General features: G+C 38.6%; 1 protein-coding gene across 3 annotated transcripts in view; it reads right to left on the bottom strand.

The window, feature by feature from the left end:
* POLA1 (DNA polymerase alpha 1, catalytic subunit) overlaps nucleotides 1-26,463 on the bottom strand; it is a 347,695-nt gene that overhangs the window by 308,175 nt on the left and 13,057 nt on the right. For 2 of the 3 annotated variants that reach the window (XM_030575194.1, XM_030575210.1), the window contains exons 3-14: nucleotides 24,813-24,909; nucleotides 23,914-23,994; nucleotides 20,217-20,335; nucleotides 19,854-19,916; nucleotides 18,097-18,195; nucleotides 14,002-14,188; nucleotides 13,646-13,802; nucleotides 12,624-12,802; nucleotides 8,299-8,411; nucleotides 7,737-7,853; nucleotides 3,168-3,242; nucleotides 334-472 (exon numbers count right to left, since the gene is read on the bottom strand). In XM_030575194.1, coding sequence (XP_030431054.1) covers nucleotides 334-472; nucleotides 3,168-3,242; nucleotides 7,737-7,853; nucleotides 8,299-8,411; nucleotides 12,624-12,802; nucleotides 13,646-13,802; nucleotides 14,002-14,188; nucleotides 18,097-18,195; nucleotides 19,854-19,916; nucleotides 20,217-20,335; nucleotides 23,914-23,994; nucleotides 24,813-24,909 — 1,426 coding nt within the window. The remainder of the gene's footprint in view (nucleotides 1-333; nucleotides 473-3,167; nucleotides 3,243-7,736; nucleotides 7,854-8,298; nucleotides 8,412-12,623; nucleotides 12,803-13,645; nucleotides 13,803-14,001; nucleotides 14,189-18,096; nucleotides 18,196-19,853; nucleotides 19,917-20,216; nucleotides 20,336-23,913; nucleotides 23,995-24,812; nucleotides 24,910-26,463) is intronic. The other variant, XM_030575203.1, reaches the window with a different exon arrangement.

The following is a 26,463-nucleotide window of genomic DNA, read 5'->3' as shown; positions in this document are numbered from 1 at the left end:
CTGAAGGATCAAGTCCCTAACAAAACAGAGTACAGAATTTGGGGGGTGGGGGAGGAAGAGGGAAGGAAGCAAAGGAGGAAATCAGCTCAAGAGGCGATCAACACTGAAAATAGACCAAATAGGCAAACCTTGCTTGCCTCTCAGAATAAACTGTTTTCTAATAGGTCCTGTTTATGAAATCTAAAAACATCACTTCTCATAATACTGCTCTCAAGGACTTCTAATCTAAAAGATTTGACAAGATAGAACTTTACTGAGCAACTCATCTACCATCCCCTTCCAAAATTTATTTTTCAGGAATCCATTACGTATTTGACATGCAAATCCTCATACGTGGATTTTTTATTTCCAGCCAGCTTGGTCCTTTGATCTTCCTACTCATCAAGAGAAGTTCCAGGCTAGAAGTGTTCGTTCCAAATACATGAGAAAATGTCTCTCCTTTCAGATCTTGAGGAAGCCGAGGGAACTCAGCCTGACATAATCAAAAGAAAGGGATAAGTCATTGTATTTCTTAAAAAAAAAAAGGGGGGGGGGCATGTCAACATATTATGCTCAAGCAGCAGTATAAACAAACTAAACCACATCTGAAATGTGCCAGTTTCACAGGAGTGAAACGCCATCACATCAGAATGATACTTCTTGGGTTGCTATAATACAGACTATTGTTTTAACAAAACTCTACATAAGTAGGTTTTGATTCATTCCATTTTTACCAGTAAATATCTGCAAACATCTATTTCACCGAACGTACACAAACAAATGAAAAAGTATTCCCATTAATAACAACTGAAATGTACAGAAATGCAAAATAAGAAAAATGCTGCTTGAGAACTTAAGAGTCAGAATCCACTGAATTTTGAATTAGGCTTATTACCTGACGTTCACTAGTTTGTAAAAACAGGTATGGTTTGTGGATTTAAAGATATTTACTCTGTATATTTTGATATATGATGTTGACAATTTGTGTTTTCATGATTTAAAGCTTAACTTTTTGAAACTCAATGTCTACTGTAATTAAAAAATTGTCTGGCCTCCTCTTTAATTTTCCCCAACTGTGAAAATTTAAATAGGAAAAAAAATGCTTACAAATAAAACCACATTGTCTGTGGAAATTATTAAAAAAAATGGAAATCTGCAAGCCTACACATAAGCCAGGAAATTGATCCAAAAAGGTACACGCAAAAATCTGCGTCCATATGAGAAACAAGAGTGTGTAGGTATCACCTATGACCCACATATCAACATTTTTAATATAGAAACTGCTTAAATAAATACTGCAAGTTAATTATATTGTTTTATGCATCTGACAGCTTTCCAGCTACATCCACTGTTTGCAGACTGGTAAGATCAGAATGCTTCTCAACTGCTAAAGCAGCATTTTGAGCAGCTAACATGCTTCTACTTTACCCTTCAGATATGACTTTAATCCCTGCAAAGTGACTGAACAAATTCAGATGGTGCCTGTAATCTCCCCTTCTCTGCAATTAACAAGAGATATTTAGAAGGGAATACTGTCAATTTGAAACCTAGTCAATTTTTTCTTAAATGATTAAAATTAGTTGTTACTATCCCCATCCCAGAGTCCTGTTGGGAACTTGTGTCTGTTACTGCATTTTTCTCATTTCTAAAGAAATTTTTTCTTGCCCAGGAGCCTCATAAAAGAGGGATATAAATGGTGAAACTGACTATACACAAAAGTCCTGCTAATCACAAGGCACTTAAGCACATACCTGATTTTAGGCTTGAGAACAGTCCCACGTGGGTGTTTAAAGATACACACATTTAAATGCATTGTTTAAACAGTGGCCAAAGGGCACAAAAGTAAACAAAAAAAATTACAAAAGAAAGCCTGATTAATCAGGAATAAATACCTCCATAATTAACATTGATGAATGAGATTTTTGTTTTAATTTCTTCGTGTTTTATTTTTTTGGGAGTGCAGTTAACACAGAGATAAATAGAAAGCTTTAGCAGATCTATGATATACTGATTTTAAAATGTTTTAATTTGCTATTCACTTTCAGTTTCATTGTAATTAACTAGCTATAGCAGGGACTGGCCAGCATATCAAGGATACAAGGAAAACAAACAAAAAACACTAAGTCAAATAAGCTCCTGTCATAAACAAATAGCTAAGGGTTAATGTCTCTTTCACCTGAAGCACCTGACCAGAGGACCAATCAGGAAACCAGATTTTTTCAACTTTGGGTGGAGGGAATTTTGTGTCTGAGGTCTTTGTCTGTCTGCCTGCTTTCTCTGAGCTTTGGAGAAGTAGTTTCTGCTTTCTAATCTTCTGTTTCTAAGTGTAAGGACAAAGAGATCAGATACTAAGTTATATGGTTTCTTTTCTTTGGTATTTGCATGAATATAAGTGCTGGAGTGCTTTAATTTGTATTCTTTTTGAATAAGGCTGTTTATTCATATTTCTTTTAAGCAATTAACCCTGTATTTGTCACCTTAATACAGAGTGACCATTTGTATGTATTTTTCTCTCTTTTTTTATATAAAGCTTTCTTTTTAAAACCTGTTAAAGTTTTCTTTACTGGGAAATTTCAGGGAAATTGAGTCTGTACTCACCAGGGAATTGGTGGGAGGAAGAAATCAGGGGGAGATCTGTGTGTGTTGGATTTGCTAGCCTAATTTTACATTCCCTCTGGGTGAAGAGGAAAGTGCTTTTGTTTCCAGGACTGGGAACGGAGAGGGGGAGTCACTCTGTTTGGATTCACAGAGCTTGTGTCTGTGTATCTCTCCAGGAGCACCTGGAGGGGGAAAGGGAAAAAGGATTATTTCCCTTTGTTGTGAGACTCAAGGGATTTGGGTCTTGGGGTCCCCAGGGAAGGTTTTCCAGGGGGACCAGAGTGCCCCAAAACACTCTAATTTTTTGGGTGGTGGCAGCAAGTACCAGGTCCAAGCTGGTAACTAAGCTTGGAGGTTTTCATGCTAACCCCCATATTTTGGACGCTAAGGTCCAAATCTGGGACTAGAGTTATGATAGCTCCAAAAGATGAATTATAAAAATAAAAAGCAACTAGTTTACATGTTGCAAAGTGGGTGTAGCCATAAGTTAAAGGACAAAATTCTGTTAATATATGTACTTATGTAAATAAGATTAAGTTCAATAGAACTATTCCAGTGATGTGGTTTCTCATCAGATTAGTTTTACTCACCAAGTACTTAACTTCTAGGTAGTCAGACTTCGCTGGAACATCCGGGATCTCAAAAGCATAATTCTTTTCAACTTTCTATACAAAATAAATACATTTTAAATACTATGTATTAGGTGCTAAGATATTTTTTTAAAAATATCAGTATACTGAACATTCATTCTTTCCAATAAGAGAAAGAAAGGAATAAAAACCATACATGATGCAAATGCTCATTTATCTGAGCTCATTACTCTCCTTACAGCTGCAATGAAGCTTAGCCTCCCTTTGCTATTGGACAAGTAGGTCTCCAACATCATGTTCATAAAAGTTACTAGCGATGCTAAAGTAGGCTCCAACCACACTTAGTCCATGTCCACACTGCACTTTTATCATTAAAACTTGTGTCACTCAGAGAAGTGGGGGAACACCCCTAAACTACAAAAGTTTTAATGATGAAAAGCACCAGTGTAGACAAAGTCAACAAACATACTTGTTCCTCATTGGAAGTGGTATTGTCAACAGGAGAGCTCTCTCCTGGCGACAAAGAGTGGCTACACTGCATGCCTTACAACGGCAGAGCTATAGCGGCACAGCCATGCCGTTGTAAGCTGTGCAGTGTAGACACAGCCTTACTGTTAAAATTCCTGGAGGCTAAGGATTCGAATTTGCATGGCTATACTATTCTGTTGCACCAGCTGGAGAACAGCACATTGCATCCATTATGCAAATGGATGGTGTAGAGTCACTTGTGGCGCATGTTATTTGTATTGCCATAGGTCCTACTGGCCCTAGTCATAGACCAAGACTCCACTACTGTCTTGTCTTTTTTAAGCACATAGGTTAAATCCAGAAGAAGTGGTTTGAACCTGACTATGGAGTAAAAGTTCTATTGAGCGGGTCACATCAGCTTGGTATGTAGCAATATTTTCACTTAAGTATTTTCAGTCATTTTGTAAAGAGAGATTTTTGAGCAGCACTGCTGCAAAAGTGCAAGATGTGCCAGCTATCAACTGAAATTTACAGGAATCTTGTCAGTTTCACCACTGCCCTTCAGAGAAGCTTGTCAGTTTTGCTACTGCTAATCACATCAATTTCAGTCAGCAACTGTTGGAGTGTCCAGGAGCATATTTTGTTTCAGAAACATGTGACAGTGTTTTCAAAAATGAAACTTATGGAATTTCCAGTTTCTGGGAAATTTCAATTTTTGCTCTGAATGGAACAAAACCAAAATTTCCCACAAACCAGAAACCGTGTTTCAGCCAGCTCTGCATATAGCACTGTAGCTTTGTCACTTAAACATGAAAACAAAGCAGATTAATTTTATAGCAAGTGGACTTCAGATACCAAGGTCTTTTTCAAAATAAATTGATTACAATGGAGAAGATAATTAATGAAAACTTCTTCCAAATATTTCAAAAATAGCACTTTTAATGGATGAACTGAATATATACATTAAAGCTACAGGACAAAATTTTAGAGCCAATTTTTTTTTTAGAAAAGTGAGTAATTGTTTATGCCTATTGGCCTTGGAGAATCTAATTTACAATTTTTAAATTGACTTCAGGGAAAGCTGTATGTGTTTCTTAGGGCCTGATCCTGCAGCTCCCACTGAAATCAAAGGTAACCTGAGGGAGGAGAATTTCAAAGAATTAGCAAACTTTCATAAACTAGAAAGCAACCCTTTTACTACTGTGGTTTTGTTTATTGAAAGATAAAGAACAGGTCAAGCATATTTTAATGCTGAAGTATTAATGCCTTAATAAAAGGCATGTTCTTTGAAAAAAGTTCACAAAGCTGCATATCATATGATTACAGGTATTAATTTTTCCCATCTTTTTTGGCAATGCAGGAACTATGATTAGCTAAAAGTATACTTATGCAGTGTTCAATGCTTTATAGGAGACCATTCCCCCTAGCTTTCCCCATCTAGCTAGTCTTAATATGCAGGGAAAAAAGTCAATTCAGACCTGGTAGCAAATTCCCATCTGAACAGTACAATACAATATTTGCTCGTCCTCTCTCTCAGATCAGTATTTGGTCTTCACACAGAAGACCCTGTTTGATATCTTGCTATGCAATGAATAAAGCTATCGTCATCATGTTGAATTACAGGCCTGTCTATCTGACAAGACTTGTACTGGGGTAACTGCAACATTCAGTGTAGACACGTTGTGCCTTATAAAAGAGGGTTTTGCACTGTGGCTTACCCCACTTTCAAACATCTATGATCTCTACCTGCAGCTGTATCTTTATTTTAATCTTTGTTATCTCTTCCTGTATCATCATTTAACTGTCACTCTGCATGTGCACAAGTGGTTTTTTTTCTTTTTTAAAAGAGTTGATCTTCAGCACTTTTTCAAAAGACAATCCAAAGAATATGCTTTCAAGTCACTGTTATTGAAGCCCGCTTCATTAAACTTTAGTTATTTTCTCAACTGTAGGGTTCTTCAGATTTCAACTCCTAAGAAGTGAGCTAGCATATCATTAAAATTACCCACCTACATCTCCCATTTACAAGTACATTATAATAAGAACATAAAAGTAGAAACAGTGAAAAAAATTCAAAAGGTAAATTTGTCAGAATTATTTTGATCATAAGAAAATCTGAAACAGATGAAATGTGTTGCTGGAATGTGACAAAGGAGCATGCAATCTGTCCACTACTGAAGGCTGAAAATACTGCACTAGATTACATACTGCTGCACAGATGTATGATATTTATTGGGTGAATTTGCTATTTAGGAGGCATTTGGAAAGCACTTGCATTTCCATCATGCTTTAGAACATTTAGAGTTGTCCATCAATATTTTGATTTTCCCCTCATTTTACACACTTGTGTTTTTATTCATTCTTCCTGTTTTCCTCTGCCTTTCAAACCTCTTATCAAACATTTTACACAAGGGTTTAATGACAGCACTGATCACTAATCCAAGAAAATCAAAACTAATCCCAAAGTTATACTGTAATTCTTTGTGAACTCTCAACTTGATATTCCAAGAAAGTAGGAAGAGCCAACTGAGCACTTAATTGAAGAAACATGATGCTAGCGTTGTACTCATCTTCATCCAAGTCTGGACTGCACGGAGACACTTGCATTTTATCCACACATATTAAGAGGGAAAAGGGAAAGAAAAGTTAATGAGTGTTTGTGAAGTGATTGAAATAAAGCTTCCTCTCACAGCTCTAGCAATGCACTTCAGTCCAAATCTGTGATGCCCTTGCTAGCACAATTTCTGCATATTTTACTTTGCAGAACTGTACGTTTATGAACAGATTCCTCTGACTATTCTCTATCCCACATCATGTCTGTCTCTATTTTCCGATAGAGCAACCTTTTCAACTTCACCATTCTCTTAACTGCTTGAGGAATGGCCCAAATATATAGTGGAATCACAAATGTCAAGCACAACTAGGGATCCAATGAACAGTTTAAATCTCAAAATGGCATCCTAATTCCCACAAAAAGGGAATATTATCTGTCGTATTAATGGTTTGAAGTACAACAGTGTCTAGAAAGTCCAGCCAACATCAGGACCCTCTAATGTGTTAGGCATTGTACAGCCATATGAAAAACAATTCCTGCTCCAGAGAGCTTAAAATCTAAACAGAAAAACAACAGATAAGAAGTGGAAGGGAAAAAATAAGCAACAAGGTGAAGCAATTTGTTCAATGTCACCGCAGGTCAATGGAAGAAAAATCAAAGAACCAAATTTCAAGTCCTAGCCCATTACCCTATCCAGAGGGCCTCAGGTGGTTTTTCCCCATTCATGCTCAATATTCATTATAAAAATTAGGATATTTAAGAGAAATGAATATTGGCAGTCCAGGAATCAGTACTGTCAGCATCACAGAAGGACTGCTGTTTAGTTGCTAGCTCATCTGGGCATGTACACTTTCTCTATTCTAGTAAGTGAAGCCATTTTGTGTGTATCCCTCAGCAAGCTTTGGGCAAAAAAGTGCATTACAGTAAACAGAAAGTGCTACATAAATGTAGTACACTGACTTCTAGTATATGTGGCAGAGACGAGGGAGAAGGAAAACCCTGAACTAGGTCCGTTAGTGGTTTGGGGTCCACAATATAGAAACAAAATTGATTCACAAAGTTGTGTTGGCTAAAACTGTACTATTAACTAAGCCGTTGGCAGGATTTCAGCAACATTTATTATCATGACGGCACATACACAAACTGTTTGGTCATAGCCATATTTGAAAATTGTTTTGAATGTAACAAGTCCTAGTAAGAAAAGTCAGGACACAGCTTTAGATCTCAAAGAGAGCTGACTTCTCACACGGAGATGATGATGCTGACCTTTTATCAATATTCTGCCATTAATCATATTTGCTTTGGAGTTAAAATGTTGTTCTACACACTAGGCCCATCTCCAAACTCTGTTTCACTTATTCTTGAGTTGAGAAAGATTCAGATAGTCACTGCTTGGCTGTTTGCACAAAAACATACACCTACATGCCTTTTCCACCCATCTACCCACCCACACACCAACCAGCATGGCTATCCACTGAAAGTTTTCTGCCCTCCAAAAACACAAAAAAATAGGAAGGGATTGAGCATGATTTACAAAAGAGACAAACCTTGGATCTGAACTTCATGATCTTATATTTTACAGCAATCTGGTCATTAAATTCTTGGTAGATGCTCATCATAGTCACAGGATTTTCTGTCTCTTTACCAGAAGTTAGGTCAATTTGCTTTAAAGAGAGTCAAATCAAATTATTTCATTTATAGATTGTGACAACAAACATTAACGAAATTAACAAGTCAGCAAAATTCAGGGTTATTTTAATGGATAAACGGACGTACAATCAAAGCTTGTAGCCAAGGAATATTATGGCACCAAAATAAAGGAGTTCACAAAATGTAAAATTTATGAAATACTACTTAAAACAGAGGACTTGGAAACTTAACATGGCAAGCAGGAGATCACCCAAGAAGACTGTCACCATTAGTTTCAGGTAAAGGACTGTCCTTTTCTTAGCCACATCATTATACCTTAAAAATCAGGGATATTCTACTCTGCATGATGAATATCACATATGCAACAATCAGCACAGTTTGTTTTTGCCATGTAAGCAAGTCAGAAGGCATTTTACTTCAATAGTTTCCCATCAGCAGCCCACTGAAATTCAGGCCTACCATCTCACGTGGCAGTAGATAGATAGTTCTCTCAATGTTTTTCACTGTCACACAACAGCTGACATAGGCCTCTGCTGATTCAATCCACACTTTACCAAACAGAAATACCACACCTGAGAAAGGAAGAAAAGACTAAATATTAGAAAACCAACAATTCTCAAAGACGCTACTATCAGAAAAGTGGCCATTTTAAGTATAACTAAAGAAAGATTAATTCACCCACAGGACCAAAGTAATTTCCAATTTGTAATCCCTGACAGTTCCATCTGCTGACAGACAGTGCTCTACAAATATCTAAGCAACCACTTTATAAACCTAGTACTTATGTGGTCCTTCACCATCCACCTCCAACACTGTGGAAACGAAGCAATGTCAAGCACAGAAGATGGTATCACACCACTATCTTCTGTTCTCAGAGTTCTATTCTTATAGCTTCTCATTCCCCCTAAACTGGTTTAAGAGCTTCCAAAAAAGGTAGGTGAAGAAAGAAAATGCCAAAATGTGTGTGGTGTCAATTATTCCGTAAAAGGCTCGAACCATCCAGATGGAGGTGTGTTAGATGGTAAACAAGATAATGAAGTCTTTTCCTTACTCAGTTCTCCAAGATTAACACTCCTTTGTACCCAATTAAGTTGGTGGAAGGCCTTTTGCAATCTACTGAAAATTTCACTCAATAGATTTATCAGCTTCAAGTCCCAAACTTATGAATTTTAGCAGCAATAACTCCTATAGTAAAATCCAGAAAGATTTATATTTGACAATTCACTGCTCAAAAGAATAGCACACACAAAAACCACGAGCCCACAAGTACAACAATCTTTCCTGCAACTCATGGTCCATGAAATAATTCCCCTGCCCCAAGGGCTTTCCTGCACAGTGCTTGTCACCTGTCTTGTTCAGTAAGTACATGGGGCCACTAGGAGGGTTAGTGAGGAGAGTTCATTGCATTCAGTATGCTGATGGTACCCAGCTCTACATCCCCATCACATCTGACTCTGCTGGAGCAATGGGATGCATTTCCCAGTGCCTAGAAAACTTAGGTCTTAGATGACAACTAGCTGGTTGTGACTCCATCCAGGTAATTGAGAGAGAATGGGGAGGTTAGGGGAGCAACTGGAAGTTGGTAGAACTTACATCAGCACCCCTCACAAAGGGAGTGCAACAATACAGGTGGACAACTTGGGGATGCTGTGAAATTCAGGGTGCTCCTGGATGTCAAGGTATCAGGTGTAGCCAAGACAGCTTTTTCGACAATCTTTTCTTTTCATTGAGGATCTTGCCACAATTATCCACATCTGCACCACCTCAAGATTAAGGTATAATGAACCAGCTATAATGCACGCTACATGGGATTACACCTTGGAAACATTTGAAAGCTGAAGCTAGCACAGAATGCTGCAGTCCACTTAAGTGGACTTGTAAGATGGGAGCACATTATACCAGTGCTGTTACCTTTCAATCAGCTTCCGGGTAGAACTCAGGAGTTTGGGTTTTAACTAGACTTGGAAGGATTATATTTTTATTGGTAAATGTCAATTTCACTCCCCCTCCTCTATCCCCACCCACACACAAATATTTCTATTGATAATGGTAGAAATTTACAGACAGGAAAAATTAAGAAAACTGCTGCTCAAGAACAAAGATATTTACCCTGTATAGTCTGATATGTGATGTCAACAATTTGTTTCAAGAACATAAGAATGGCCATACGGGTCAGACCAAAGGTCCATCCAGCCCAGTATCCTGTCTTCTGACCATGGCCAGTGTCCGGTGCCCAGAGGGAGTGAACCTAACAGGTAATGATCAAGTGATCTCTCTACTATCCATCTCCACCCTCTGACAAACAGAGGCTAGGGACACCATTCTTTACCCATCCTGGCTAATAGCCATTAATGGACTTACTCTCCATTAATTTATCTAGTTCTCTTTAAAACCCTGTTATGGTCCTAGCCTTCACAAGCTCCTCACGCAAGGAGTTCCACAGGTTGACTGTGTTGTGTGAAGAAGAACTTCCTTTTATTTGTTTTAAACCTGCTGCCCATTAATTTCATTTGGTGACCCCTAGTTCTTATATTATGGGAACAAGTACATAACTTTTCCTTATTCACTTTCTCCACACCACTCATGATTTTATATACCTCTATCATATCCCCTCCTTAGTCTCCTCTTTTCCAAGCTGAAAAGTCCTCACTTCTTCAGTCTCTCCTCATCTGGGACCCGTTCCAAACCCCTAATCATTTTAGTTGCCCCTCTCTGAACCTTTTCCAATACCAGTATATCATTTTTTTGAGATGAGGAGACACACCTGTACGCAATATTCAAGATGTGGGTGTGCCATGGATTTATATAAGGGCAATAAGATATTCTCCATCTTATTCTCTATTCCTTTAATGATTCCTAACATCCTGTTTGCTTTTTTGACTGCCGCTGCACGATGCCTGGACGTATTCAGAGAACTATCCACGATGACTCCAAGATCTCTTTCTTGATTAGCTACAGCTAATTAGCCCCCATCATATTGTATGTATGGTTGGGGTTATTTTTTCCAATGTGCATTACTTTATATTTATCCAAATGTGATGTTGAGCATTTGTTTTAACAGTTATAAAGCCTTCACTTTCTGAATCTCAAGATGTATTGTCATTCAATCATTGTCTGACTCCCCGCTATCATCTGAAGCTCTTCTCAATCTCCTAAAAATGTTAAAAAATGCTTCAAAACAAACATTACCCACCTCAAATTATTAAAAAATAAAAATCACATTCTGATAAGTCTAGTGTTAACCTGTAAGAAAAAAAATCACTTCATAATTTTGGACTTGGTTACTGGAGATTTCTCTCTCCTCCTACAACATACTGCCATTACTGAGATCAGGTGTTTGAGCTGGATCTCCTTCAATATAAACAATTTTTGGGAGGTCTTCAATTTCAGGACTTGCTCCCTTGGTCTACCAGAGCTCAGATTCTCTCTCCCCGCCACCTCCTTCATTAGACCTTTAAGAAGGGTGTGAGCTACAGTTGAGATATTTATGAGTAGTTCCTGGTTTATTCTTAGCTTTTTAAGGTAAGGAACAGGTGACCAGAGCACTAGATTGAATTTTTAAGATAGGAGTACAGCCTTCCAATTCTCTCCATAAAACAGTTTAAGGGAACCATGAAGGAAAACAGAGAGTCTATTTCGAAGTTACAAATGATTTTAGAGTCTTATTTATCTTGCAGCCCAGCTTTATTTCAAGCAATGTATTTAACCTTGTTTATGCCCATTTTCCATAAAAATAATGAAACTGTTAGAAAAAAGTAGTGTCAAAATTTACTTCCCGTCTGCACTATTAATTGAAACCAGGTCCAGTCTATTATTCAACCTTGAAAAGTCACAATAAGGACATTCTATGCAAGAAAAGTAAATCCTTTCATAATTATGTTCCATTCAGCAACCACTGACTTACAAGCCAAGACAGAAGTAAAAAACAATAGCAGGGTCTTTAAGAGTAGCTATTTTATATTAGAATCATTGATTTCACCGCAGCTTCAGTGATCACTAGCTGCTCTCATCAGGAAGCTTTTCAATGCACTCAGCATACAAAGAGACTGACTCATATTTAACCCCTTGACAACACGAGTTAAGAATGGCGTGACTGCAAAATGCATTAGACTTAGCACTTGGAGCATTAATCCAAAGCCTCCAAAATAGGTATTTTTCCTCTATCACTAGGAGCATGAATGAGGTTAATATGCATGGAAGATAAAGACCAAAAGCACTAGACCTATGAAATAAGTGAGATAGGACTGAGGTATCTTAGCAGAGCTTTATGAAGATTTTTGCACAATAAATCTATTCCACAACCCGTCTGCCTCCTCTCCTCCAACTCATGTGACTTGTAATATAAAGACAGGTTTATCAGGACCCAGGAGACCAAACTAATGATCTAAATCAGGATTTCAGATAATATTTTCAAAAGGAAGAGAACAGTGCATTTAACTATTGTACCACTTAGCCAAGAGTTAGAGACATCAACTCATACACAGAGGTAAATAATGTCAGCATATTCCCTAGATTTAACAGCACTGAAATCCTTTTCCTTTCCCCTAACACTATATCAGACTACACATAAAATAGACAAGAGACTTTCATTTTGTCAAGTAGTTATATCATATAGAGGGAGGAATAACCCTGTGAAGGTTACAAAATAGCTTCCAGGGGAGAACTTCAACAGGCATAGAGAGCAGCTAGGCTTTCCTTGGGCTCCTTTGAAAATCCCTGCCTTTATGTGAGATTAAATTGAAGGGAACATGAGAGTTACTTTCTGTCTTTAAATGTGTAGATACCTGGTTGACTATACTGATCTTCGTAAGCATCCAGCCAATAAAACCTAAAGACTTGATCACCATCTTCCCCATTCACTAGTGGCAGGCAACTGGGGTCCACTTGAACTTCTGAGGCAACTAAATCAATTTCACCCTTATCCATTCTGGTCCAACAGGACATATCAGGGAGAAAAGAACTTCTGCAAGTATTGAAAAACAGATGAGTAAGGTTATATGTTTACTACAACCATAACTTTTGAGAAGACATGACTTAAGATCTGTCACAAGAAACCAGCTAACATGCAATACTCCATTACTTCCCCCACAAATATAGCTCTCATTTATCCAGCAGACAGGCATTAATAGTTGCTTTAAACTATTAGACAGACCCCAGATATGCAAGTCTTTACAACATGAGCAACCCCATCAGTTTGCAAGGCTACTTTCAACTGTAAGCTATCTGGGGTGGGACAGAGTCATTACATGTTTCTGTGAAGCATCTTGTACACTTCAAACCATGATTTGACTTGTCATAATTTTCAGTCATGAAACAGTATTTAAAAAGTGCTTCAAAACTCTCCTATAAGAAAAGGACCTGAAAATCAGTACTTTTGCATTTTGAACTTCAATGGCATGACTATTTGCCATGGGAAATTGGCTTCAACTAACATTAATGTTTGGGGCAATTATAAGGTGTTTGGTAATATAAATCTTTAGCGATTCCTGATTTCTATTCATCAGCACCAAGATGTGCAGTCTAAAACTTCCACATTACATCACCAGCTCTTTGCAATTAACCTAAAACATTACCCTGTTTACCCAGACAGGAATTGTCTATCCCCAGAAACATGAAGTATCCCTTTTCTTAAGTAGCCGTCAGCCAGTTTACTCCTTTCAACATGCACGTTTTTAAAGTCCCTACAGTGCAATCACAGAACAATACCTTGAGAAAAAACAAATATGTAAATATCAAGTCCAAATATAATAAAGTCATAAATATAGCTTTTCAGCAAAAAAGGTCTTTTGCAACCACCAATCCTTACAAAAAGGATGCATCTTCCTTCACAGAATCCACTTGCTGTGTCTCTTTCTTTTCTAGTTTCTGTTCTTTCTTCAGGGTCCCGGCAGTCTCTGGTATATCTGCTTCCATAGGTTCATCAAAATCCCCATCCTCAAAATCCATCATGCTCTGATCATTTTCTGTAAGCATTGTAAAAAGAACTAAGGGGTTGAATCATTAATACAAATACACTATATAAATTCTAGTACATATACACACATAGTATATAACATTAATATGAATCACTTTAAGCTGTTTTCACACTCAGCCCCGGTGTTAACTCAAATATTTTACAACATACTACATTGGCTATCTCCGTTGCCAGAATTTTTAAAATACCTTGAATAGCTTTCTCTGCTTTTGCTTTCACCAGTTCTTCGTTTTCTGCAGCTTTTATTGTATATTCAGCACCACTCTCTTTATGGACTGCAACAGGTTTTGTGGTATGCTTAGGATCAGAGGCAGTTGGAGAAAGAACTTCCTTTCTGACAGTGGTGGGAGCTTTCCTTACTATAGGGGTTACTACCTGAAAAAATATTTTAGGCACAAATTAAACTTCAATTTTCCTTAAAGGAGAACTACAGTGTTTAGTTATAAATGAAGATGGCAACAAGGTCTACAGTCAGGGTTTTGCACACTCTTCAACACAACATCAAATTTCATCAAATTTCTCAGCAACAACTCCTCAATTCCATGGCAACATTTATTCTACTGCCATTTCTGTTCTCAAACCTACACCCCCAAAAAAGACAGTTCTATGGGTCATAGTTGAAAATATTAATAGACAGCATTTGTTGATTTTTGGCCATGAGTTTTTTTTGCTGTTCTTCCCAGGCCTCAGCTCAAGAGCAAAGAGGCTGACCTCAGAACCTCTCTCTCCCCATTTGTGCCAGGCAAGAATGTAGCTGGCTGTCAGCTTCAATAGTTTCTCTTTAGCTCCCCAGACAGCCTAGTTTGCCAGCATACATTGGTACAGCCAAGAAGTTAAATTCTTGCTCCCCCAACTCTCTTTTGACTTGTGCCACGGAACAATGCAGGGAGTGCGCACTATACTCCAATTAACTCACAATTGTAAGGGAAGTGGTAGGTATGGTATGGCAGGGCAGGGGAAAAATACAGTTGTGTGCCTAGCTGCAGCAAATTAGTGAAGGTCAGTTTATGTAACCATAGTATCCAAATTCCACGGGGTCCTGATTGAGACGAATAGGACAGGTTACACTCCTCAGACCTAAGAGTTTCAGGTACTCCACAGATGCAGACATAGGACACTGCATCATTTAAGACTGTTTACATTTTGGGGGAACTCACTGAAACCATGAAGGCAAGAACAATTTTCTAATGGAAGATCCGATTCTGGAGCATTATTATGTAGCAAAGGAATAAATTCTGCAGCGACACAATCACAGGATACATGGGGCCCTGCCCATGTTAAGGTAGCCTAAGTAATTTTTCAGTTGTTTATAACTTTGCCAAACTAACAGTTTGGACTGAAGTTTTACAGGCTCTTTCTATCTCCGGCTGACACTTCTCTCTAAAGTTTCAGCAAAGACCATTCATTTCCAACAGCAAGGTTAGGAAAAAAAGAGGTTGTCTTCCTAATGTTGAAATTGATTTCCAATCATTTCACTGAAGAGTTCCAGCCTCCCTATGCTCTGTAGCAGAGATTTAGAAGTTGATAAGGGGGCAGGCCCTGTTTGTTATTCAGTTACATTTAGCAGAGTTATTAGCCTCTCTAAAGTTCCTATTTGCACAACCTCAAAGCATTTAGAGGCTTGCTGCTATGCAAAAAAATCCCTAAATGTTCTCACTGCACTTTTGCATGCTCCCAAACCCTATCTTCTGCCTACAAGCTCCACTCATAGCTAGAGCTTCAGACAGGACATAGGTACAGCTGCAGCTACCTCATCCTACCCCCCTGCCTTTAACCTTGAAAATGGTGTTCTGGGCTGGGAGTCATGAGACCTTCCAACGACTGGTGAATAGTTCTATGCACTTTATTGAGCAAGGCCTCACTAAGCTCATCATTTAGTTCAGATGGGGAAACTGAGGAACAGGAAAATGAAGTATCTTGCTCATTGTCACAGCAGGCCAGGGTCTCAGCCACAAATAGAACCCTGGTCTCCCAAATCCCAGTCTAATGCTCTATCTAAGGCTCCCCTGCCAGCCACTAAATAGTGCAGGTCTGTGCAGCTGATCTATTGTAAACCAAAATAAACTATTGTAAACTAAAATAAAGTTTAAAAATGTTAGTATTTATTATCTATTTCTTTTTACCTCATCTACCCCAGCTGCCCAATTATTCTTCCCATCTTTAAGAAGATTTCCTTTGAACAAAGTTGCCTGTTCTCTTTCTTACTCTCCAAAATCCTAGACTGTTACCTTCTTCAACCTCATCCTCTCTTATTCAGCTTCTGCACTCTCCTGAAGTCACCTTCACTAAGGTACTAATGACTCCTCCTACTTCAACCAAATAGACACGTCTCTATACTTATGTTTCCAGATCTGCATATTGAAATTGAAAACGTTAGTCATTACCTGCTCACTTCCACTTAGTTTCCGAGACTGTCTTCCTGGTTCTCATTCTATCTTGTGGACAGCTCTTAAAAACCTGCAATTGCTCCTTCTAGGACAGGGGTTCTCAAACTCGGGGTGGTGACCCCTCAGAGGGCAGTGAGGTTATTACATGGGGGGTGGGGGGAGCCAGTAGCAGTCAAGCTCCACCTCCAAACCCCACTTCACCTCTGGCATTTACAATAGCATTAAAAAAATTATTTAGGTGTTTTTAATTTGTATGGGGAGGTGGGGTCGCACTCAGAGGCTTGCTGTGTAAAAGAGGTCACCAATACATAAGTTTGAGAACCGCTGTTATAGGACCATCAGACCAGTGATGCAGCTAGTCCAGCATTCTGACAAACGACAGTATCATATGCTTCAGAGGAAAACAGTAGCAAGGACAGTTATGGAAGAGCATGCCTGATGGCTAAGTTTCTTCCTAACCTATGCCAGCTAGTAGTTGACTAACACCCCCGAAGCATCAGGGTTTAGATCCTCATTTAGATATATGGGTAATTTTTTAATCCTATTAAATTTAGACTCAATCTCTCATGACAAATCCACAAGTCAATTATTTATGGTGTAAGAGTATGTTTCAGTTTTTAATTTGATTTTCAATTGCACTGTCGTTCTTGTATTTTAATGGCAAACAGGATTTATCTCCTCTATACCATTTGTATCCTTCAACTGTATCCCTCACTAAACTATCCCAGTATGCTACATCTCTTTCCATGCCCAAGAAGTCTATGCCCATGAACATTTATCAGCCATCTCCAAATCCCTTTGACCCTCTTCCCTGCTGTTGTTCCTTGGTTTCTCTTTTCTTGGCCCTTTTTTCCCCCCTTCAGTGATCTTATCTACTCCCACTGTTTCATCTACTTCTAGTACACAAGATGATTTTCAAGTTCCAGTGGCTCCCTCTCTACCCAGGCTTGTATCTTTTTGCCTGACATCTTTTGGATGCCCAGCTGCTATTTCGAACTCCCCTCCTCAAATATTAACTTCTCAGCTTTCCTGCTTCTGTGTCTCTTCAACAACAATTCCATTATCCATCCCACTTCCAGGTTCTGAGCCACGCTCTCTGACTCCTCTCTCCGCCTTGCAGCTCTCACTAAGTCTTTTCACATAAAAATTATGTCCTCACCTCATTGTCTCCACTGCTAAAACCACTGCCCATATATAAAGGTTTTTGACATAGCAATAGCCTACCCTCCAGTCTCCCTGCTTCTTAGCAGTGAGTCTCTCCAAAAAAGCTGCTGCTAGTCATCTTTCATGCCTCCTCTCAAACCATTCCACCTCTATTAGAAGACTTCCTCTGGTTCCCCACCTTCTGCAAAACCAAAGGGCCGTATACGCACCCACATTCCTAAATAATACTTCCCCTATTTACATCTTTCCATTTTCTACTTTCTTTACAAGCTCTTTCCAATCTTTCTGCCTTATCTCCTTTCCCACCTCACTTCATGCCTATTTCATTCCGCCCCCATCTGTCAAGCATCCTTTCCTCCACATTCATTTAAAAATTCAATCTCTCTTAATAAACCGCTTAATATCCTTTTGTCATATCTTCTTTAGATAAGCTTTTTAGTGCATATGAAGTATCTATAGGTAAAGTGTCATGTAACTCTAAAATACTGTATGAATGGTTTAGTGATAACTGAAGCTACAGTATGTACTCACTCAACTACAAAGATAGTCAGAGGCAAAAATGTATTTTCATCTCTGTATTAGAGTACCAAAAAGGAAATTACAGACCTTCTGTTTTTACTAAGGAAGCCAATAATAAAACAGAAGCTTACTTATTCAAAACATAAGTTAGTCATAAGCAAAAAAAAAAACAAAAAAAAAAAAAAAAAAAACCAATTTGGTCTACAACTTTACCGTATGGGCCTGTGAATGTACAGAGAAAGGATTCAGTGAAGCTCCAACAGGTCTTTTCTTTTTTAGCTTTACAACTGGAGGTGGAGTTATCTGAACGGTCTAAAAAGGAGGAGGGAAAATATGAGAATGGCCCTGCATTAGTAGAATTTGACAGAGAAGGAAAAAGCCACCCAATTTTTCTCTTCTCCCTCTAACCCTGCATGCATGCTGCATCAGCTACTACAGAAGTATCAGAGTCCCAACAAAAAGTGACACTATGAAGTGTCTTCACTTAGGGAATTTGAGGAAACACTCGCAAGGCAGTGAGAAATCCTTCCACACTAACTAAGCAACCTTTTTCCCCCCCAATTTACTTAAAATGACAAGGCCACAAGGATTCTAATAAGGTTTTGGGTTTGAGTGTTAACATTGTGAAAAAATTAACTTAAAAAAAAAAAATCAATCATTAAAAGCTGCCACACAGCTTGCTCCTAAACTAGAGGAGAATGCAAAACAATGGCTAAGAGGGTCTAGAACAGCCAAAGCAGCAGTGGGAGTATTATGCCAACTGATAATATATTATACAAACTCCTGGTGTGAAAAGAAAGTCAATAAAAATTTTAGATCATAAGTCACAGGACAGGGACCATCATTTTATACAGCATCAAGCACACTGCTGGCATTTAAATAAAAGGAGTCTTGATGACACAAATCTTTGATGATGTTTGGAGATCCACAAGAGCTAGAGAAATTTAGTTAAAGATGTGTGGATGCAATGGAAAGTTTTTCAAATGCTTCCCATCCCTCACCATAGATTTTTTTTAGACTACGGCTAATATGAAGTATGACAAAAAATGTTAAAAATTCAGCTATGGCCGAGAGTCATAAGTTTAACATGTTGGCTTTACAAACTGTTTCAGTAAACAACAGTTAAGGAGAATGTGTTATTTAGGAAGATTTGTAGTTGGTTTTCAGCACTGGCATACTAGTGGACAAGCAATTTTAAGATGCACATTTATGCCCGTAAATGCAGAAAGAGACAATGCCATTTAGAACATGAGGAGAAGTGTATTACTGAACTCCAAAGCTTCATTAACTAGTCAACTATTCCACCACAACAGACTGCGTGCTTAAGTGAAAAATATGATGAAAGTATTTGGTATAAAAATGTTTTTCTCACTTACCCTCCACAAAGTCTGGTATTTCACATACGCCTTGCAACAGCAGACAATATCAGGATAGCATAAAGCATTTCCTGAACTATTTAGATGTTTGTGACGTTAGTAACAGTTAATAGGGTGACATATCCATAAAGTTAGGTATCAGATACCATGAGGATGAGCATCAAATATTTATATTAAAACTAAGTGAGGGACATAGTAATGCTCTAATTTTTTTTTAAATATATTTGCAATTTTCATTTGTATTAATGATGTGTTATGTTCAGTAACCCCAAAGGACATTATGACACATGCTGTTGAAAGTGTTAGTTTTGTACTTTTAAGGAAGTCTGCTAATACAGTAATGAGCCCTGTCATGCTGATTAACTCAAGTCATTGCTTTACCTGACTTTTTGTGTACCTGAAGATGACTCATGGGACAAAGACTGTCACAGCCAAGAGTTGGGAATGACTTCACTAAAAATAATAAAATCTTAGCTGGTCCATTTAAAAAAAAAAAAAAAAAAAAAGCTTCTTACAAATGTCTAACAACTGGATGAATTGCATCACTGATTAGGGGGTTCAGTACATTATACTCCTCAGAATTCAACTACTTACCTCAGCATTCAGATCTTGCAGAATATCCCCGAGCAAGTCATCCTTGGACAAGTCTACAGTTTTCTGTAAAAATATCAGACGGCTGTATTAGCTATATAAACTTAATTATATGCATTTAACTGAACTGAAAGACTCGGTCAGTACAGAATAAGGAGGTTCCACATCCCCTGGGCCAGATTTTCAAGAGTGACCAGCACCCAGGAACTCCCAATGGGAGATTGTAGAAGTCTGGCTTGTGTGTCAATTGATTAAAAAAAGTCAAACAGCAGTAACCAAAACATTTGTCACTTTGAGTAAAGAAAATAAAGTTACAAGTCTAACTGAACATAGGACATTTAAACTGAAATATAAAAATAAACTTACATCTGTATTTTTCTTCCCAGCACTAGCCATAAACATAGACTTGATAGTGTTTGGCTTTGACACCACAGACTTCTTCACATTCTTTTTGTCATTTGTGGATGTTTTGTCACCTTTTCCTACTGGAGCAAGAGAGAGTAGTGATTTCTCAAATAATTAAAAGGATCCAGTTATCAGTGGGGGCTGGACAGTTGATGAAATTGGTTAAGAGATCATCATTAACCTTTAGGCTACTCTCTCATATCAAGTGTAAGTTGGCAGTTCATGCAAGGCATTACCATCTCATAGCTGTTCAGAATTACATTACAAAAGGCTATCACCAGAGTTTGTAGCCTTCTTGGAAGTATCACAGAGGCTAATGACTGAACCACCTCTCTCAAACTAAAATGTGGTCACTCCAGAGCAGTGGTTCTCAACCTGCGGGCCTATCAGCACAGAAACACAGCCCATGTGACATCCTCAGGGCCATACAGGTAGTATTGGATGCGACCCAGATAACTCACTATGTGCCACATAGGTGGCCCATAACAGTAAACAGGCTGAGGACCACTGCTCCAGAGTATGGTACGGGAGAGTATTTGCATAGAGGAAAGATGGTCCAGTAATTAGTTAGCAAGCCTAGGACTATGGAGACAAGGTCAGATTCTTTGTGTTGCCAATGACTTCCTATGTGACCTTAGTCAAGTTACCTAGAGTGTCTAGTTCATTAGTGCACATCGTCAGGGTCCACATGGACAGCTAGTGTGGGATAGATTCATACCCCAGCTTGCTGTAAACTACATGTTTGTGTATACCTGCCCTCAGGGAGCTGTGCAGTAGCTTCCCTTGCCCCTGTACATATCCTGCAGATAAACAGATGACTTCTGTCCTCAAGGTTATTAACTGGTAGCTTTCACAAGAACAAAAAGAGATTCAGTCAAGCTTTTAAAACACAAAGAAACCACTAAAGAACATAAGAATGGCCATACTGGGTCAGACAAAAGGTCTATCTAGCCTAGTATCCTGTCTTCCGACAGTGGCCAATGCCAGATGCCCCAGAGAGAATGAAAAGATCAGGTAATCAAGTGATCCATCCCCTGTCGCCTATTCCCAGCTTCTGGCAAACAGAGGCTAGGGTCACCATCCCTGCCCATCCTGGCTAATGCTGGTTGATGGACCTATACTCCATGAACTTAGCTAGTTCTTTTTTGAACCCTGTTATAGTCTTGGCCTTCACAACATCCTCTGGCAAAGAGCTCCACAGGTTGACTGTGCATTGTGTGGAAAAATACTTCCTTTTGTTTGTTTTAAACCTGCTGCCTATTCTGAAATCCTGTCTGATCTCACCAGTTCATCAAGAGTAACCCAGTGCTAAGACAGAAAGCCTCTATGGTAAACGCAGTTGCTATAAGAAACTATGTTTACACTTCAGTAAGAGGCACTCTTTCCTGGTAGTCAGTACTGAGCCCAAAATAATGTTAGGGGCACTATGCTATTGAAAGTGCAATCTTTTATGAGTTGTAAGAGATTCTGATCATTTGTTGCCAATGGAGATCCTACGGCATTTTTTACAAGAGTGCAGATATTAAGCTTTGGGTAATTACATCCTACACATTCCATCTGAAGATGCTAGAGCAGCAAAATGACATTACACAATTGCAACATTTCACCTCTCTATTGGAGAAAGGGATCCTTGTATATCATTTGTAAATCTCTTTAGATTGTCCACGATGGGACTAGCAGTATAAATTAGATTTACTGTATATTCATGAATACATAATCACAGGCTTAAGCATGCAAGTTACATATGGAAATTTCTAAAGCCCCAACCTCTTTAAAAGCAGCCAAGAGTTCTGTGGCACCTTATTGGCCACCCTGGGCCAATGGGGGTGCTGGGAAGTGGCGATCAGCACATCACTCGGCCCGTGCCGCTTCCCACCGCCCCCGTTGGCCTGGAGTGGCGAACCGTGGACATTGGGAGCTGTGACTGGCCAAACCTGCAGACGCAGCAGGTAAACAAACCGGCCCGCCAGGGTACTTATCCTGGCGGACTGCTTGCCAAAGTTTGCCAATCCTTGTTCTGGACCAGTGCAAATAAGAAAGCCAGGGACAAAGAATTCTTGATTAAAAAAATGTATAGAGTTTTCCCCAACATAACAGGATGGTATTTTGTACTTGAAGAACCCACATATATTCCCTAGCAGAGCTTTCCAGGGATCAAGAGATGAATCCATGGTGAAGTACACTATGGACATCACAATATAAGTACAGTCTGTATGCAACAAATTACATAGTATTATGATCAGCTCTATGAGAACTCCGACAACAGACAGGGAGCAGTAGGAATGGCACAGCCATCTCAACTAGGAGTAATTAAAGACCTAAAGAAGCTGGTGCTCCCAAGATTAGCAGGGCAGAAGGAAAGAAGAATCTGTTGAGTAGCAGGACATAATGTAGTATAACTCAGTGTACACACGTAATAGAAACTTAGTCAACTATTAAGGATACAGCTAAAACCCAAGCACTGTAAAGTTCTTTTACACATACAAACCTGTAGTATCAACATTAACCTTTATTAGCTAAACTGCCAATGGTGAACCAACATAGATCACAGCTGACTACTGAAATGAACAGCTTTACTGACAAAGATAGTATGAATACACAATTAAAGTGGTGGTGGTGGCGGTATTTACTATTAGCATTATGTTCATTTGTACTACACAAATGAAAACTCTTTAGAAAGCACACAATCTAGGTTTAGGAAAACAAGATAAATACTGAAGGAAAAAAAAAAAAAGGATAAGTTTAGTCTTGAGAAAAGAAGACTCGGGAGGACTCAATAACAGTCTTCAAATATGTTAAAGACTGTTATAAAGAGGACTGTGATCAATTGTTCTCCGTGTCTATTGAAGGCAGGACAAGAACTAATAGGTTTAATCTGTAGCGAGAGAGATTTAGGTTAGATATGAGCAAAAACTTTCTAAATATAAAGCACAGTTAAGTACTGGAACAGGCTTCCAAAGGAGGCGGTGGAATTCCCTTCGTTGCAGGTTTTTAAAACAGATTTTTTTAGATGGTCTAGGCATACCTGGTCCTGTCTCAGTGCAGGGGACTGACCTAGAAGACTGCCCACAGTTCCTTTCATCCCTACATTTCTATGATTCTATAATATCTTTCATGTTCAAATATTATGATTCAATTCCATACTATAGACAAGGCAATGGATGTTATGCCTGCCCTGAGGTGACAGGGCCCGAGACATAGGATTCGCTGTGGCCACAGGTAATACTAAATTATCCTAGAAAACAAAAGATGTTTGAAGGGGAACAAGAGATTTCCCAGATGCAGGTTGAAAGAAGCAAACAGGAGCCTACGAGAGCCTTAAAGGGGAAGGGGTGGTAAAGACCCTGGTGTCCAGGGGAGGGGGCTAGTAGTTATGCGAGTGTGATTTCCCTGGCTGTTGCTCATCCTAAACTCTGATAATCAACATCTCACACCATCACCAAGAATAAACAGAGGCTCTGCAGGCCAAACACTGGTTTCAGACACATTTATGCAACCTCAGTCACATCCAGTATCAATGACACCTGTACAAGTTGTCCTTCACCGGAAGTTATGCTCATTACCCATTTCCCTTGGATGAAGTCAAGAGAAGTACCCAATTTTATACACTTTTTTAAAAAAGCAGCCAGAGAAACTTTCAAGAGTTCAATTCATTTACCTTTCTTCTTGGAACCAAGGACATCATCTTCTAGATCTTCATCAAAGATCTCCCTTCCATCTTCTACATAACCTATCCCATCTGTACAAGAAGAAGGTTAAAATAAACTTTAAGTGACCCTTTGCAAATTTAGAAACATAACCTCCTTCGTTAAGGGGCTTCCTCTGTTTAACAAGCTCTTGATTTTTCATTACTTTATAAATCTATATATTTTGAGTACGAAAGTAAACTAAAAAACAAACCAAGTTATAATGGGGTTTGGCTCAAAGTAATTACTTCAGTACATGAACAGCTAAAAATATATCTGTAGTTTGCATTAGGGAACCATTTTTAAACAGAACAAAGTCACTGTATCTGCAGTCAATGTAAAATATTTGAATCACTGATCTTGAATGCGATATTATAAATTCAACAATGCTTAGGCATAAAGAGTCAGATTTTTAAAGCTATTTATGTGTTGCGGCACTCAGCAACACAATGCCTAACTGATTTAGGACTCTGATTTTTGCTTTTAAAAGAGATTTAGGCACTTAGTCTCCTAAGAACTCCTAAATCAGTTAGGCATTGTGATGTTGAGTGCCGCAACACCTAAATTGCTTTAAAAAGCTAGGTCAAAAGTCTTGGTGTAGAAGCTCATTTTTTTTTGTCTGTATTATAACTGATAATCTAGAGAGGGCACTGAGGCATTTACATTTTGAGGCAAGGTCTTCATGAAACCTGATGGAGTTAAGATAATTTCAGGGTGATTTTTATTATTTTTTTTTAAAATGCATACAAAAGATATTAGAACTTGTAAGCCATTCAAGCAGTGGCTTGGAAATATATGCAAGAATACACACACGTATTTTATGCTTCTACTCACTATATAAAGGGAGCCCCCATAAATGAATCTTACACACCATCATCTACAATCCAATCATCATCCTGGCGTTCCCTGACCATCTTGGAGTATTGTTCTTCATCAACTTCTTCATAAACACTTGTGAACTCCTCAACCTGCAAGCAAGGCATATTTAGAATTAGCAAGTTGTCAAGCTATCATATTTAGATAGTCATATTAATTCACATTAGAATTATTCTCAAACTATCATATTTTTAATAAAGCAGCTTTATCAAGGACTCAGACTAGATTGGATTTTTCTTCTCTAATCACACCAGGGTGAACTGTTCAGAAATAGCAAGTGCAAGTCTTCCTTCAGTTTGAGGTGTTTTGTTTTTGCTTTTTAGTATTGTGACACTATGTACTTCAAAACAGCACCCTGAAGCCCCCATATTCACCTCATCATAGAATTACGATCTATTTCATACAAGGAATACCATGTAAGACAGGAGTAGGCAACCTATGGCATGTGTGCCAAAGGCAGCACACGAGCTGATTTTCAGTGGCACTCACACTGCCCAGGGGGCTCTGCATTTTAATTTAAATTTAAATGAAGCTTCTTAAATATTTTAAAAAACATTTAGTTTATATACACAACACTAGTTTAGTTATCTATTATAGACTTATAGAAAGAGACCTTCTAAAAACGTTAAAATGTATTACCGGCAGGCGAAACCTTAAATTAGAATGAATAAATGAAGACTCGGCACACCACTTCTGAAAGGTTGCCAACCCCTGATGTAAAATATCATATATGAAAGGTCATGATTTGCTGAAACAAATTGTTCTGTCAAAATATGTATATTGTTAGTGTGTATGAAGTTACGAGATTTTGCTGCATGGTTGTTACTGAAATATGTTGCAAGTTTCAGGGTCATCCACTGCCTGACAACTAAGGGGGTGATCCACTCCCAGGTGGGTGTTAAATGACCATTACTCAGCAGGGGAGTTGTAAACAAGGAATTTACAATGCTGTAAGAGAGCTGTGCAAGCATCACACAATGGGAGATTGCTCAATTCTGTGACTCAGCAAAGCCCACCAGGATATGTCTGGGCTAGTGTTTTCCAGGCACATGGACTTAGGATATAAACTAGGGGACAGAGGCATCATGCTTTTACCTTTTGCCTCCCCCACCTACACCGGAAGCAACAAGAACACTGGGAAGACAAACACTTAACCTGAGGAGACTCATCCTAGGCTTAAAGGGGAAGCCTGTGTATTAAGCACTAACCTACCTGCAACATCCAGTGGAGTGAGAAAAACTGATTATTAGACTAGGCAGTATTTAGATCAAAGTTCAAGATTTAGGGTCTCTCTACATTGGCACTTTTGTCAGCAAAACTTTTGTCAGTCGGGGTGTGAAAAAACCCACATCTGACCAACACAAGTTTCATGGACAAAAGCGCCAGTGTAGACAACACTATGCTGGCGGGATATACTCTCCCACTAAGATAGCGACTACTACCCGTTGGGGGTGGTTTAAATTATGCCAGTGAGAGAATAGATTATACGTGGCAGGTACCTGCCACGTATAATCTATCTTTCTGTAGTTAAAAAATCTATTTTATAATTATACCTAAAACAGTGTGTTTTGGTGAAAGGGCTTGGGAAATCTCATCTCAGTTTACAAAGGCTAGTGTGTGTCCTCACCACATCAAGGGAGGGGCTG

This window comes from Gopherus evgoodei, chromosome 1 (assembly GCF_007399415.2).
Source record: "Gopherus evgoodei ecotype Sinaloan lineage chromosome 1, rGopEvg1_v1.p, whole genome shotgun sequence".
Taxonomy (NCBI): domain Eukaryota; kingdom Metazoa; phylum Chordata; order Testudines; family Testudinidae; genus Gopherus; species Gopherus evgoodei.
The sequence above is the reverse complement of the archived record's forward strand: the minus strand, read 5'-3'. Positions and strand labels throughout refer to the sequence as shown.